General features: G+C 34.3%; 1 protein-coding gene across 3 annotated transcripts in view; it reads left to right on the forward strand.

Moving 5' to 3' along the window:
- The window catches only part of zfat (zinc finger and AT hook domain containing), a 55972-nt gene that overhangs the window by 11032 nt on the left and 27227 nt on the right, over window positions 1-17713 (forward strand). For all 3 annotated transcript variants that reach the window (XM_015357100.2, XM_006635654.3, XM_015357101.2), the window contains exon 7: window positions 2244-2476. In XM_015357100.2, the coding sequence (XP_015212586.1) occupies window positions 2244-2476 (233 nt within the window). The remainder of the gene's footprint in view (window positions 1-2243; window positions 2477-17713) is intronic.

The following is a 17713-nucleotide window of genomic DNA, read 5'->3' on the forward strand; positions in this document are numbered from 1 at the left end:
ATTTATGTTGAATGTGATGCAAGGCAACATTCTGTATTAGAATCCTTGAGGTATAAAATTGATTTTCCCCATTATTCATATTTTAATGTGCTGCCCAAGACAGTATAGCATTCATTAGCAATTAAAGTAAGATGGCGGGTGTCCTAAGACTACTTTATAAAGCACATAGTGTTAGAAAACATTGCTCCTTAAGCATAAGCCAGCTTTTTGGTTTCAGTGACTGTATTACTTACAATGGCTTTGGCGGTGATTCTGTGATTTGAGAAGAAACAGGTACGTTAATATTAAAGTTCCTCAGCATTATTTTTTTTTCTTCACTGAGAAATTGTAAATGTTTAAAATCATGTTTATTGTAATTAAAGGCCAAAGCAAATTATATTTACTGTAGATGTTAAACGTTTCTACATATATTCACAGTATCAGTTTCATAACGATTTTTTCAGATTTGCATTAGATAATGATGATCTTGACATTACCAACTAAAATGCTCTTGTACTCTTTGCCGTGTTGTAACTTTTCAGTTTGTTACACATTGTATTGAGATTTGTAAATTAGGGATTTTGTTTACTTAAAAAAACATGAAGGCATTTCCTTTTACTCTTTCTGGCTTTATTATTCAACCAAAATGTCATAATGGGGGCATTTGGTTTCACAATGATAACATGAATGAGTGTTCTGGTTGATTAGGTTTTTTTATTCATTCCTTACATTTTGCTAATTTAGCCAGGTGTGTAGCGTACTTACTGTATAAAGTGGTACATTTTGTAGCAAAATATTCTATGTCCCATTAGGGAGTGGAATGACAGTGTAGATCTCCGTTTGCCCCTAAGCAATCTATTGAGTATGTCACCTCCTGCCCTGTGGGCAGGAAAGTTATCAACTGATTGAGAAAAACACTGGAGAGTTTTCCTGCTTCATCTTGTTTTGCTTTATGCATCTTCTGCCATTTTGTGGGACCTAAAGTGCACTTATTGAAGGCCACTGGAATAGAAATTGGTATGTTAATTATTTTGGGTTTAGGAGTTCTGTGCAAAGCCTGCCTACCTCACATTATATAACGTCCCTTCATTTAATGTTTTTTTTCTTTAGTTTTTGCTTTATTGTCATTGCCAGTGTATATAATTTTACCTATTATGGTCCCATTTTGCTCCAGATTCCATTTTATTAAAGGTTTCACTAAATCTGTCATTACATCTTCTCCTGGCAAGAAGAATTGCAGCTCCATCTTCTCAATTATTGGTTTTGGTTTACAACTGTCTCCATTATTGAGCTTGAAATATGCTGAGGATGTGGTCATGGCATCATTGCTAGTTTGTAAATATATATACAGTAAATCAGGATGAATATTGAAGCTTGAAAATAACTCAAATGTTCATGTCTCCAGCAGTTTGCTGTAAGTACATATAATTCTAAAATCTGCAGAGGGTTGAAAATTACTGCCCATGCAATATTTGCTTGGCTTCACATTTCCCTTGATGAAGGGCCAGATCCAATTCTCTGTACCCGTGTAACAAACTTGTCCTGTCAGTCTCATTTCTCTTTACTTTCACATCACTGTATTTTTTTTTTCTCATGAGAGTGGCCGGGCCATGTATTAGATCTTTTTGCATTTCAAAAGAGCCAGACTGCCACTCAAACCTATATGATATTCTGTAGGTCTTTCAGATTTTTGAAATTCTCTTTTTTAATCATAAAGTTGAATAAAGTCCTTGATTTAAGTTGCTTATTGTGGAAGACCTTATTATTTATAAGCGAATTGAAATTAAATAGCAAATCTCTCAGAGTGTTTTTAAATTAATGATACTTTAACAGAAGTGCTATTAATTTTAGGGCACTTTCCTAGCTTTCTTATCTTAAGGGAGGTGTAACAATTTTCCTTATCTAATCTTGCAAATCATTTTGAACAGAAATGGTTTTAAAATGCTTTTAATGTTTCATTCATCTGAAAAAGTAATTTTTCCAGCCTGCACATATCTTAGTTATTGTTTGGAACGCTCAAAAAAGATTTTATGTTGATTTTATTACTTCAGTTTCTCTTTAGATATTTTTTCTCCAATGGTTAATTACATTTTTGGGACTAATTGTGTTTTTAATGACTCCTTTAAACACTGCAGTGTGAGACGGTAAAATAAAATATTTGATTCCTATTACTCTGAAAGAAGTTCGGTATAGCTTGGATTGAAAATAACATTTCAAATAATAAATAAGATTTGCTTTGCTCTGCTTTTTTTGTTACCTTGCAGGTAAATTATTCTGGTATCAGGTGCATTATAACATGCACATTCGCACTCACACCCGTGAGCATCTACATTACTGCTCCCAGTGTAACTACTCTTCCATCACCAAGAACTGCCTGAAACGACATGTGATTCAGAAACACAGCAATATCCTCCTCAAGTGTCCCACAGAGGGGTGTGAGTATAGCACACCCGACAAGTACAAGCTACAGGCACATCTAAAGATACACACCGACATGGTGAGCTTTATTTTTACATTTGTTTGATTGTTGTCGTGTCTTTTTTTTATCTACTAGCACTCCCTGAAGCTGTATGATCTGTTATAGGAAGTGTTGTGTTGCGTCGTGTCCTTAAGGTGTGACAGCATTGTATGTTCAAGAGGGTTGACTCATTTGTTTGTAACTAGCCCTTCATATCTTTGAGCTTTAGGTGTCCTTCACAGTTTTATTGACGGCCCACCGATGGAGAACCATTCTCTAGTGGCAATGTGGGCACCCTCCTTGAGTTTTTTTCAACATCAGTTTATAATTTGTATTAAAAAATTAATGTTGTCAGTACCCTTACAAGTCAATTTCAGTTATCATCACCATTATTTTTTCATAGAAATGGCATGTTCTATCATGTTAGAGTTTTCTAAAAAGAGTTCTGACAGGGGAGGGACCTGATGATGTGATGAAGCCATCCAGCTGGAGTATTTCATATATACTCAGAATAAGGACAGTAATGTGGCACTTAATCAAGAAATAATGACCACATTTATTTTCAGGGAAACAAGGTATGCACCAACCATGTTTAATTAATATGGGTTCTAATGAAAAGGTGTTGGGCACTTTTTCTTGTTGTTTTACTAAAAACGTTTTTCTCAACATTGACTGTGTTATCAGGAAAGCTTCTTTAACAAGCGGACTAAAGTATTTCCAACATATTTCTTTCTGTTTCTGTTGACATCTTGCCACCATGTTGTTCAATAGGCTCCTACACAGTATTTAACATTCTCAAATTTATAGTTTGTTTCAGCATGATAAAATGATTAAATAATATTCTGTGCTGATGAAAGGTAAATGGAGACAAGATTGAAATTAAAAAATACTGTCTTAAGTGCTGGAAATATTGTGGAAATTCATCATATAGTTGTTAAAATATTTTTTTTCCTTGATAATTGAGGTATGTAATCCATAGAAAAAAATAATAGTAAATTATAATAATAGTAGTAGAAAAAAACATTTCAAACTTGATGCTTATAAATCTTCACATCCCTCATTTTTTATTAGACATCTGTAAACACCATTTTATTTATTATTTAAAATAATAACATAGGTCTTTTGATTTTTTTCAAGAATGTACTTATTGTGGGTTCCTTAAAACAGTCAAGTGAATTTAGTTTGATTTTGTTGTTTAGAGATTTGTGTCTGTGCATTGGGGTTAGTTGATGAAAGTAAAAATGTGTTTAAATGCTGGAGGGAATTTTGGATATTTTTCAAAGCACAACAGCAGAAGTCATGTAGATCTGAGTTAATTTAAATATGCAGTTTACGTGGTTGGAATGGGCATTTTAATTAGAAGATAAGTAAAAAATGCAAAACAAAATCTAAAAAGGAAGCAGCTGAGGTTAGAAAGAGGCAAGTACAGTCAGCAGCAAAGCTGCGATTCTGAGTTCTGCCTGTGATTAAATTATTCAGCAAGGAGATTTTTTTTAATCGGAATTGTGGGATTAAATTTTCAATTTTCAAAAAAGCAAAGACGTTATCTGACCTTTAAGATCGAAAGATATGCAGTGTATGTCCTGGAATCTCAAAACCAATGAGAGATTTGTTAAATAGCACCTTGTATGTAATGTCTATTTTATGTTGACTATGTATTTTGAATTTTTGTTTGCTCGGATGTTTGGGTCTCTGATTTCTATATTTACAGTGCCTTGCAAAAGTATTCCAGCTCTTGCATATCATTTCATAATTTGTTGCTTTAAAGCTTGCAGTCATGAGATTTTAAATTAGGAATTCATATTTGTAATCTCCACAATGTATTCCATGCATTCTAAGCAAAATAAAAAAAGAAACAAATGAATAGATCATTAGTATGAAAGACTCTTAGAAAAATCATGATTGCATAGGTGTTCAATCCCTTTGCAGTGGCAAACCTATATTAATTTAGAGTTCCGAAAATGACCTTAATAAACAACACAGTTAACTGAGTTGCCTCTGCCTGTGTGCAAGTGAAACTTTTTAGTGTAATTGGGCAGTGTTATCTGGCGCAGTGTTGCCAACACAGCACTTTGCCCAGTCATCACCATCAATAAGCATGATGGTGGTAGCATCACAATATGGTGGTGCTACTCGCAAAAGAATGGAAAGATTGTTAGGACTGAAGGAGTAAGAGATGGAGCAAAGAACAGGCTAATTCTTGAGGAAAATCAGTCTCTGCTGAAAACTTTAAAGTTAAGGAGAAAATTCACCCTTCCACAAGACAGTTATTCAGAGCTCAAAGCCACAAATACTGTGAATTGAATAGGTTTAAGAAGGTGAATATTCTTGAAGGGTCCAATCAAAGTCTTGACTTGAATCTTATTGAAAATCTATGGAAATACCTTAAAAACTGCTGTCCATGAGTATTCCCTAAGCGATTTGAGAAAGCTTGAGCAAAACTGCCAAGAAGAATGGACAAAAACCGTACTAAGCTGTTGTTCAAAAGTAGGTGGAGGCTTACTCAAAAAGACTTAAGACTGCAATTGTTAACAAAAATGCTTCCTGCCAACATTAAGTCCACAGGTCTGACGATATCTGCAAACAACATATTTCATTTTTTACATTTTAGTTTTTGCTGACATTTACAGGAACATATTTTACCCTTAGAGGTCTTCAGGGTGAATTTACAAGTTGTGAAAAAATGTGTATGCATCATTTTGTAATTTCACAAACTAAGATACCATAGGAAGGCCTGAGTACTTCATATACTGTACTGGCAGTCGGTTCTGCTTTTCCTCATATACTGAAGTTAATAATTTCTCCATTTTATAGTGATGACCTGCTTGTTTTCTACACTTGTAGTCGTTTTCATGGACATCTAGAATGTGGTCTCTCAGATACAAAGAAAGACTAGCTGATGTTTGGGAATTTTTTTTTACTCTCACTTTGGTACTTGGTAGGCGAACTCTTGGTTACTAGTACATTGACTTTGGTATTTCCCATATGGAACATTTTTAGTGTGATAGCTCTTACAGTACATACACAGTATGTGTTAGCAAAATATTTTGGAAGGACAAGTGGATGACTTATATTTTCATCTAAACATTTATAGAAAGCATTCGTGCACTTTTTTAAAATGTACAATTTATACAATAGCCATACTGTTTACAAATAATCACTTAAAACCAGTGAAGAACATTTTCCTGTGATTTAAATAATTTTATTTCTGACATAAGGAAATCAAAAGTACCAATTTTTGTGTGCTCCAAATGAAACAGTGAATGTTTTAAATTTTTCTTAGGAATATGTATCTTCTGATAAAACTACTTGCATGAAATGCATCAAAAGCACTATCCCTGCTTTCATATAATTGTTTTTATATTGCATTTGCATTTTTAAGTGTTAAAGTAGTTTTTTGCATGAGGTACCTAAATATTATTAAATAATATTGTGGTTAGATAGGAGAACAGTGGCTTGGCAGTTACTCACTGTCGCACAGTTACTCACTGTCGTTGAGTTGGTCTGTGGGCTCTTTTCATCTCCTAGATATGCTGGATGGGTTTTTATTGACTTTTCTGAATTGTCCCTTGGTTCATTATCCTGTCCAGATGTGAGAACATTTCTATTTCTATTTTACTTGATATCCAATGCTTCCAGAATGGCCTCTGTCTTGCCGGTTGACTTTTACAATGTTGTTTACTTTTACATTAATGTAGTTTGTGTTGTTCGCATTTTTACATTCTCAATGATGTACGATTGAAATTGGAAAGAAATATCTGCAATTTTTTTAAGTGGCTTGGAATAAATTATATTCCAGTTACAGTTGTTTTGGATTAGTCATCACAGATTAGTCATACGTGAGAGACGTAGATCAAATCAATTGACTTCTGTAAGTAGTGTAGTTACATGCTTTGGAAGAAAAAGGCACAAGAGCTCCTGTATTATGTACTAAGCATAGTACTGTGTATATAGCACAGTATGGTATAGTAATATGTACAGCACAGATATACAGTACATGTAGTACATTTATAGTATAGTATTGCACATATTACAGTGTGCATAGTACTGTATTGTGGGATGGTCTTGTGGTACAAGGAGGTCAGGAACTGCAGATGTTTTTAGGTTCTGCAGGTTTGTTTTTAGGGTCTTCTTACTTCCCAAGATAGAATTTACTTTGTACTCCATCTGAGTACTGGAGCTTGTTACACAACCTGAGATGAATTTCATCAACATATAGAGACAAGAAGGCTATTAAAAACAAAGTTATGCGTTCTTTATTGGTTTTGTCATATTGGCTTTCATCAGAAATTCTTTAGAACAACCATGACATTTTTAATCTTGTCACAATTTATGCTACTGGCACAACACAAAAAAAAGATAGAATTACAGTTAAAATAGTTTATGTTGAGCCAGGGAAACAAGCACATTTAACAGGCAAAGATTGGAGCCCACACCACAAAGGTAAGTGTAGTGGGGAAAACATGAAAAAAAATCATTTGGCTGAATTTGTAAAGTCTTAAAAACAGAAGTCTGAGGCTTGGCTTTTCCTGAAGCTGTTCATCAAGACATTAGAATTATATTTATGGATAAGTCATAAATTCTGAAAAGAGTATTGGTAGGTGTCTTCAAGTCTTTGCTAATGTGATATTGTCCTTGTAAAGGCAGGCCTGGCTTTCTTACTAGAGGACTTTGTTTCTTAATTGATAACTATTCTACTTTAAAAATATTTTTGTATTTTTTTAAAACTTTCCCCCTATTTATTTTACTGTTTACTGAAGTACTGTTTCACTATCACCATATTCTTTCCACAGAAATTTTGTTTGATTATAATGTTTCCGGTTTGGTGACAAAATTGTTTATTTTATTGCCTAACAAAAACCCTGAGCCTTGTAATATATTATATTTGAATCAGCTTCTTTGTTATTAATGAAGGTCACCCATTTTTTTTTTTAAACCATGGTCTGAATTTTGTTCGGCATTACAGAGAAATAATACAGACATCTTCCTAAGACTCTGAAGCAGCACTGCTGGTATTTAAAGTTGGCCTCCAGCTATGATTTAACTTTCTTAATTCATAGCCATAAAGTATGAAATTAATTGTCCATTGTACTATAATGACAGAAACAATGACACGTGCAAACACAGTATTGCTACAAATATAGACATTGGACTACTTTAATCCAAACATGTCACTATGTCGTTGAGTCTATTAAGAATTTTAATGGAAATTTGCTATAACAAATAATTTACATTACTTATTGTCAAATGCCTGTATGTATTTATTACCTGTTGTTAAGAACGTGGTGAGATATAACTTCCTTGCCATCTATGCTACTTTTGCCTCTGGCATTTCATGCATTTGGTCAAGCATACAAAGCTAAACAGACTCAAGGGAAATTGTTTTCTCTTCAAATGTAATGAGTTATCTCTGCCTTGATGCACATTTAAAGTTAATTCAGAAACATATTACTGATCATAAGAAAATTGTAGTAATTAAGTTCCTAAATAAATAACTGAAGTACAGGTGAAGTGGATTCCATCAAAGGTTGCCTTGGGAGTTTTTCTGTACTGCAACCCAGTATTTCTTTCATTTGATTATCTTTATGGTGCACTGCTTCTGTTGAACTGTAGGTAATTTAGTGCAAAACTACATTAACATTTTAAATGGAGTACGTTTGGTCCCTATTTAAGTCATCACTTTAAAAAAAATAGTTTGCCATTTTTTCTCACTCCTGTTTCTTGTGTAATTGTTGATCTGAAAATGGGTTAAGGCTTTTTATTTCAGATTATCTTTTACACATTGATTTGACATTTGAGGTTTTCTGGTTTGTTTTTTTTATCCCTGATTTTGTTCTATTCTGAGAAGCTCCTGCTCATCTAAGGCAGCATAAATTATTATTCTGACTGAAAGTTTTGGCCAAACCACATCCTCCATTTCTCTGAAGGTGTTATGCAGAAGTGGGATTCTCTGAAATGAAAATGAATTTAATCAAAAATTACTGGTAAGGTAAAATAGACTGGTGACTTTGTTAAAAAAAGCAAGTACAGATAAAAAAAAACACAGGTGATTTAACAGTCAGTTTTCTGCTTGGTCTTTTACGCTTTACTGAAGGTCAAAGAAAAGTGCTAAACCAGAAGCTGTGAAAATTCTTACTAATTTGCTGATACATTTCCGTCAACATGAACAAAATAAGTTTTGATGTGTCCTGGTGAGATCTCAAGGTGCTGTTTTTTTATCATTTAAAAATCTTGTCACCAGGTTCCATTTGAATGATGATAAATATAATTTTGTACTGGTCCATGGCGGCAGACTTATGAACATCTCACAGTTTAGATATCTTTTATCTTAGTGAGAAGTGTGACTCCGTTGTCCCTCACTGACATCATTGCATGCCTTCTGACACCTGAAAAGTTGCTTAGTCACTGATTGTCCAGGAGTTGACCAGTTCATTAGATCTTAACCCTTCTCCTGTTGGCACCAAGCCTGTTGTAAACTACCTTGGTGGGAATCCCATGAGTAACGTTTTTGTATGCAGATTTTTTTTACAAGATTTCATTTAATTACCATAATTCAGAACACAATGATTAACTTTAAAACCACGTTTGACAAAGCTGCTGTGTAATTAAGATAAATCCCCTCCTCATATGGTGTAATAAAGTACGTCAAGGTTTGGTAAATCCATCATGATTTAGGGTAAGGAAAGATATTGGAATCTGATTTTTATTCAGAATGCCAATTTAAATATTTATATGTAAAATCCTATACACATGCTTAATCATTTAATTTTGATTTTACATTTTACCTGAAATAATGATAAAACACAATAAAACTGCAGTTCAAGTTTGATTAATCCTTACATTTATATATATATATAAATTATCTAAGAAGAATAAAAAGATACGACAAACGATAAGGCATTCTGGTCATGCATTGGGGGCATAATCAGATATACAGAAGAAGATGCATATGCATACAAAATAAATAGATCTAACATGTATGATAATGGACTCCCTTCTATACATGAGTGCTATCAATATGCCATGTGAATGAATAAAAACCTAAAATAAATCCAAACCCAAATATGAATGCAATGACAATAAAGCCACTAATAATGAAAAGTTCTCATAGTCCTTGAGGCACCATGCCTTAGTCAGGAGAGTAGGAGTCCCACATTATGCATATCACAGTACTACAGCATTAATATTATACATAGTTTATAATACTTCATTAATTGTACTACTTGCAGTCACCACTACAGAATAATAATTGTGTTGCAGTCAGTGAAGAGAGGGCATTAACCAGACATTACAAATCATTTCTTGTTCAGAACTAGGTTAAGAATCGTCATAGGTAGTTGTCCTTTAAGCCACGTAGTTCTTAATATGGTCTAGGGTGCATTTTTTTTGTCAAAACAGGATCAATTGTTCTCTGGAGGAAACTGGAGCATGCTGAAAATTAATTGGTCTTGGTGGAGACAAGAGGGAGTAGTTATACGTGCAAAATGGAGGACTTTGTTTTTTTTTTATGTGGGTGAAATTCTTTGTTCCCTCAGTGGAAATGTATCTGTGGTTAACCTTTAAATTAAATTGAAACAGCTGACCAATGTTCCTCACAGGGAAAGGATGTTTGAGGATTTGGAATGGATTTTATCATTAATTACCCTGCCAATTCTTGGGGCAAGAAACTTAAGTGTTTTGGAGTATTTTTATATGGTAATACCTATTTTTGGAGTTATGGGTAGTTATAAATTGGTTTGACTGCTGTAGTAAACTGTTTGAACATCACATTTGTAGGTCAAATAGCTTCCAATTATTTTTTGTTCATATGCAACATAATAACACCCTATGTTATAATTTGTGGCTCCTGGGAAGTAGCCATAAAACAGAGGAAATAGAAAGATTTTTTTTGCAACATAGATAATACAATAATAATCTGCAGGACTTGTATGCAGTACTGTTACCCCAAACTGGAATATTTACTCTTTATCATAATTATGCAATTTTATTTTTAGATGAGAACATTTCTCTCTGGGATTCCTTTTAAGACACCTTGTTTGTCTTTTTACACTCTCTTTTTTGTTTCAAAAGCAGCTAAATTTTCTGTTGTCAGGAAGAATGTTCATGTTTGTACCAAAACACCACTTTTTGTCTAATTTAATAATAATAATTGCTTACACTTATATAGCACTTTTCTGGACACTCCACTCAAAGCGCTTTACAGGTAATGGGGATCCCCTCCACCACCACCAATGTGCAGCATCCACCTGGATGATGCGACGGCAGCCATAGTGCGCCAGAACACCACACATCAGCTATCAGTTGAGAGGAGAGCAGAGTAATTAAGCCAATTCATAGATGGGGATTATTAGGAGGGCATGATTGGTAAGTGCCAATGGGAAATTTGGCCAGGACGCCGGGGTTACACCCCTACTCTTTTCGAGAAAGGCCCTAGGATTTTTAATGACCACAGAGAGTCAGGACCTCAGTTTTACGTCTCATCCGAAGGACAGCGCCTGTTTTACAGTATAGTGTCTCCGTCACTATACTGGGGCATTAGGACCCACATGGACCGCAGGGTGAGTGTCCCCTGCTGGCCCCACTAACACCTCTTCCAGCAGCAACCTTAGTTTTTCCCAGGAGACCTCCCATCCAGGTACTGTTGCCAATGGTGAGTCGCAGGGTGATATGGCTTCTGGCCATTTCTCCTTGCTTTCCCCAAGGAGGTGTTGGACTACATGTTGTGTGTAACATTCTTCTGGAAAAGAGTCAGATATCTGTTCTAAGACTTTTTGACTGGTTTTAAGGTACCACCTGGACATGTGTGATTGTAGACTATGTATGTCATTCGTGTTTTGTGTTTCTTACTACAATGGCCACTGTATCATTATAGTGTCACCTCTATGGTCACATATACACAGTATATATACTATACTGATATACAGTAGTTGATCAATACACTACTCTGAAATTAATCCTAACTGACCTACTGGCTTAGACAAACCCCTTGAGTAAGTCTTTTTCATAAAAAAAGCCAGTAAAATCTACATGATTTAGAAACAATATTATTAACTTATGTGACTTTTATTCATTTAGGATTTTTCAGAACCGTTATTTTGTTGCTAAGAAATAGCTGTGTTAAGTCTGGACAATAGTTACACCCAGCTGCTGAATCAAGTAGTTTTCATAGCAGGATGATTCACCTACCGTGGTGCATTAAAGGGATATGAGATCACCATAACAAGCAACAAGTTATATATCGGAAAGGAGAGGCTAGCAGACCACTGTAGATGTCTGGAATGATAACCCAACCCACAAAATGTTTCCAGCTTAAGGAGAAAAAAAAGATCAAGGGCATTGAAAAACTGCATACCCTTTCTAATGCACTATAATTCGAGCCATTCTGTCAGAGTAAGGGGAAAATTCATTTTCCTTTTGTTTGGTATTCAACAGTTTCCATTCCAGGGCTATTTGAATTTATGGCCTGTGCCTGGGCCTTTGATTTATTATGCTGTTATAAAATTAAGTTTTCAACTATCGGCTTGTCAAGAGAAGCTCTACCATTTCTGCTGAGGCTGAGGGGGATCAGTTGACTGGATAAAATGTGTATTTTTCCAAGAGGATTGTCTGAATGCCACAACATGATCCATTTATACCTTGAGTTATGGAACTTTATTTGTCCTTGCATTGTTATGCAGAAGTATTTTTCTCCTATCAAAGGGTGAATGAAAGTTTGCAAAATATTGTATGTTAGTATACATTTGAGTCTTTCTAAATATAATCTTGTGTAATAGGATGTAATTGATGTGAGAAATTGATCCAGCTGTTTTTTTTAATGATCTAGTCTATCTGCTTGGACAACATGCCAGCTCGTACAAACCTTCATATGAAGAAGCACCACTTCTTCTCAGTGTTAAAAGGAATTAGTTTGCATTTGTTTTTACTTGCCAGCATAGGACAGCCCTTTACTGTCCTTAGGACAGTCTTCCCTTGAACTTGAGTTACTTGATGCTATATCTTTCATCTGTGAATGGGACCATATCTTGGTGCACTTGGCTTGGGCTTCTCCAGTTAATCTAAAAGTTAGACCATGCTGGTCAAAGATCTTCATTTTGAAGAGGAATTGTTCTGACTTTAAATTATAATAAGTATTGCACTTATATTTGTATACGTACTTGTTAAATATAACCCTCATCCTCTTACCTGATCAATCATGTTTCTCTAGAAAACAAAATACATTTAAAACGTAAAGGAAATCAAGCTTTTTGTTTAATTGTGCCTCTTAGAGACCACATTTTAAAGTGAAATCACAATGGACGTATTTGGATCAGGGAACAGCTTTTAATGTGAGACATCATGGTTCTGAAAATTGCTTTTGTTCTTTATTGGGAGTTAGGTCATTTAATTCCAGAATTGAAGTCATACATCTCTCCACAGTGATAGTGTTTTACTATGGAGCCAGTTCTTCCAAGCACCAAGCTTTTAGACAGTCCCAGTGTTTAAAATTATTATTGTTCATAATGGTAAAAATCATCAAAGAATCAGAGGTAAAGAAATACTTTTTAATGCAGTGTGATGTTCCGGTGATGTGAATCACCATTAAAAGAGAGGCGGCTTTCGGAAAATGTTATCAATTTATTTGAATTATTTGTGTTCCCATTTGAAATATCTAACTCAACAGCAGTGGGATTTAAACCACAACCTTCCAGTAGTCTTCTAACCCTTCTTTCACACTATTGCTTAACTATTTAGTGACACTCAATTGCAGAAGTAGGCCTGGGTGTTACACATCTCCAGTGTTCAGTCCCAGAAACTGTTTTAGAGTACAAGGGGAAGCTGCATTTAAACAAAAACAACATGTAGGTTGATGAGGCACCTGTGAAGCTTTCAATAACTTTTGTACCATCTGATTATTAACATATTAGGGTCTTGTCTAAACATCTTTGTGTTCCGTGGTAGATACAGTATGTACACATTAAAGACTTAAAAATATATTTTTAAAGTGTTTGCAACTGAAACATCCTTAGCAAATGTTTGCTTAAAATGATTAAAGAACCTGTATTTCCCAGAAGTCTTTAATAATAGATAGAACAGCTTTCTATTCATGCCAGCTTCCACAGAAAATGGTTAAAGTAATACATTTACAAGATTTAGTGAGTGCATTAGAGAGCATAATATGGAAAAAAAAAATGCAACACTCTGGAAAGCTCAGATGATCTCAGGTTTACTATTTCTAATGTTTTGGTTCTATTTGTTGTTTCCAGGTTGTATTGTAGTTAGTGTGAAAGCAAAGAATGTTCTATTAGCTGGTGTGCTTCTGAAAAGATTTACTTTCATGCTTTTAAATACATTCCATCTGAAGTGTTTCAGTTCTGTTCATATTATTTTTGTTGGTATTTTAATGAAGTATATTTTCTGCACTATTCACCCTGCCACAAAAAATAATGCAAAATCAGGGTTTGTGCTTCTTTTGGGGGCATGGCTGGTCATGTCTTTTTGTACCAGCAGCTTATGGGTCAGTGTCCTGTTCAACTGTCGAAACTATATTAAAACCTGTGCTGTACGTATAGTACAGTTTTAACAAAACGGATACATTATTGGTCACATACAGTATTCATATAATTTTTTTTGTGAGTATTGTGAAATTAATATTTTGTTTTCTAGTATGTTTTACATGTCGGAATGTCCCCAAATCAGTCACTGCAGACATATGAACGGTGTGACCTTTAAATTAAAGGAAATTACAGAATTTTATAGTATAGAAATGAGGAGGCAGAAAAAAGAAGCAATAGGACAGAATTGATATTGAAGGACCAAATTTACATATATTATTGTTTTATTTCAGATGTGTATCATTTATGACATCAGACCTATAAGTTAAGAAAATAGAAGCAATACTTCTTGCTATTTTATGGATATGCTTTTATTTTATTGACCTTGAAGAAATAGGCTGAATGCTTTAAAAATTAAAAAGATGTAATTAGAGTCTAAATTTAATGTTTCCTTGAACAGTAAAATCTCTTCAGTCACTTTTCATTGCTGAATTTGACAGCCGTGTCAGTGTTTCTAAATGCATATACATTCAATTTTACTATTATTATTCTACATTTAGTTATCTAACGTTGGCTGTTTCAAAGAATCTGCTCATGACACTATGCTCTTGTGATTTGCATTGTTATTTGCTAACCCATCAATCAGCAAAACAGAGAAAATTGGAACCGGACTTTGGCTTTGTAGCATCCTGTTTTGAATTTCCACATGTTGTGTTTAAGATACTTGCTTGTACCACACCTATTGCCAGATCAAATTAAATTCAGGTAGTAACATATGTTAAGTTTAAAAAGAGTTATACATACTGTATAATTTGGAAACTGATTATTTTAATTGCTTCTTTTTAAAATTCCTGGCAGAAATGTGGCTCAGAATCTTGTATGATATCTTAGACTTCAGAAGGACTGTCAAAATGCACACCTTTGGAGTGCTTGTCGGGGCATTTTTATGATTTATTTAATGGGATAAAGAAGCCTTGTTTTGAACATTTATGGGTTTAAGTATTTTTTAAAGTTTACATTAAATGGAGCAGTTTTAGAATCCAGTTTATGAAATGTTATTTTTAACTAAAACTGTGATTTATAATTTAAACTTATATTTATTTATAGATTTTATTTATGAATAGATTGAGTAAGTGTAACAAAAACATTATTGTCATGAATGGTATGCTAACTTATGCTAAACATGCAGGTAGACGAATGGGCAGGTTAGGTTTAATGCACCTCAACATAAAGTATGCTAGTTTTTACCAACAAGATATAACTCCATCTAAAAAAAAAATCATTGCCTAAAAATACAAAGTGAAGGAAGTTTCAGCTTTTAGTCACAAATCAGCCAAAACAAATATGCTATGCATTTGCCACACTGCTTTTTGGAAGTGCTATCTACAAACAGAATGTGTGATATTCAGATTTTATTGCTAACAGTTCTTCAGTTTTGTCAGCTTTACTTTTGTGTGTCATGTTTACTTTTGGTTGTCACATTTTCTCTTGCACATATTCAGTACAGTTTTTTTTTTACAGTTTAGGCTGTAATGGATTGCAGAATAAAAAAATGTTAATACTACACTCAGAGCAGTTCATGTGAAGATGCAGGGGGAAATACGACTTTGAAATACGAAATATGGCTTAATGAAAATAGTATTTTTTTTCTTGTATGAAAATCAAAATTAGACTTTATGATGCAGATGTCCTTTATTTTTAGTGAACATATGCAACATTTATGGAAACCATGGTCCTGTTGCCTGGCTTTGATGCCTTTCAGTGGAAGGAAGAAATGTTTCCCTAGCTGCAAGCACACTCAAAATATACAGCTGTCTTCTCATTAAAAATAATGAGTTGTATTCTGTAGTGCTCTACCAGAAAAAAAAATACTCCATTTATATAATATTAAAGAATATGTTTATAGTGGTATCTACAACAGTTTTTTTGGTGAACTCATAATTGGAGAACATTCAACTTGCAAATACCTTTTACTTTTTTTTTTGAGCTAGTCATTTTTTATTCATTTTTAGTTGAGCTTAATATAATGGCTTGTGAAAGTTTTAAGACCCTTGCACAGTTCATACAGTTGCTTGGAAGCTCTCAGTCATGACACTTTGAAGTAGAAATTAATATTTGTTATATTCACAAATAATAATTATTCCAAAAGAAAAATGGAAATGTCATGATTGCATTATTTAAATTAGTATTTAAATCCTTTGTTGTGGAAAACCTAATTTGTAATGTTTTTGGACAAAATGACTTAAAGAGCCACACAGTTAAGTAGCCTCTCTGTGCAATAATCAATTTCTATTATGATTTCTATCTGAAAACACCTCTTTTCTTTGAGGTTTTATGTTCAGGTAGTGAATTTCAAACAAAAACTCAGCCAGGAAGACTACAATGCATCCAGAGCATGGAAAGGATAAATGCATTGAAAATGAAAGATTTGGAGAAGAGTGCAGAAATATCCAAATTTTTGAACATCCCTGTAATTACTTTTTTACTCATTTATCAGGAAGTGGAAGGTTAATCAAGATGAATTATACCACCCAGATACCGACTAGATATGACTGGTACTCACTGTTAACTGAGCAACAAGGAAAGGTAGAAACTGGTAAGGAATGGCACTGTGAAGCCAGTGGCACCTTTGAAAGAGTTACAGAATTAAGTGGCAGAGATGGGAGAAAATGTGCAACAATAAACAACATCCAAAATAGTTTGCAAAACTAGCGTATATTTTAGAGTGACAAATCCATCGCAAATATAGTTTCCAACAAACAATTTAAGTGATACAAGCATGTTTGCAAACATATGGCAAATAGGTTTTGTGATCAGACAACATACAATTTAGACTTTTTAGTATAATTAAAAAGCAGAATATCCCAAAAAGAGCATCTCCTATTCAACACTATTCTTGCCATCAAGCTTTTCCTCAGCAGGAACTAGATTGATTTAATAAATGCACAAAGCAAAGTACAGACAAGAAACCTGTTTTAGTTTGTATCAGTCTAAAAACTAGGGTGCAAATTCACCTTTCAGCAGGACAAGGAATGTCCTTGAGAGTGGCCCATTCAAAGTCTTGAATTTAGTTCTATTGAGCACCTAGGAAAATACTTGTAAACTGATTTTTATAATTAAACTCCAAGTAACTAGAGAGAGCTTGAGCAAATCTGCAAAGAAGAATTGTTAAAACCTACACCTTGTCGGTATGCAAAGCTGGTAGATACTATGCACATATATTGTAGCTACAATCGCTGCCAAAGATAACTCTACCAAATAGAGTTCTTGGGTTACAATGCTTACACAATCAACATAATCACATTTTTTCCCTTATTTCTTATTTGCTCATTCATTTTGAGCCCTTAGGTTTTGTGTAAAACGTTAAAGAGTTTGTATCAATTTGTAATGTCACAAAATCAGACACCAAAAGAAAAGGTCCGAATACTTTTCCTGGCGCACTGGTTAGCATAGAGTGGTTCTCCCTGTGCTCATGTGGGTTTCCTCCCACAGCCCCAAAACATACTGGTAGGTTAGTTGGTTTCTGGGAAAACTGGCCCTAAGTATGAATGTCAGTGTCTGGCTTGCGATGGACTGGTGTCCTGGGCAGGATGTATCTTACTTGTGCCTGTTGCTTGCCAGGAAAGGTTCCGGCTTCCCCACGACCCTGAATTTGAAGAAGCGGTTAGAAAATGGTTGGATGAATTTAAAGATGAATTTAGCTCGGTCCATTTCATATCTGCAGTTTTGTGACCTCAAAAAAGTA

Source organism: Lepisosteus oculatus, chromosome 10 (assembly GCF_040954835.1).
Source record: "Lepisosteus oculatus isolate fLepOcu1 chromosome 10, fLepOcu1.hap2, whole genome shotgun sequence".
Lineage (NCBI taxonomy): Eukaryota > Metazoa > Chordata > Actinopteri > Semionotiformes > Lepisosteidae > Lepisosteus > Lepisosteus oculatus.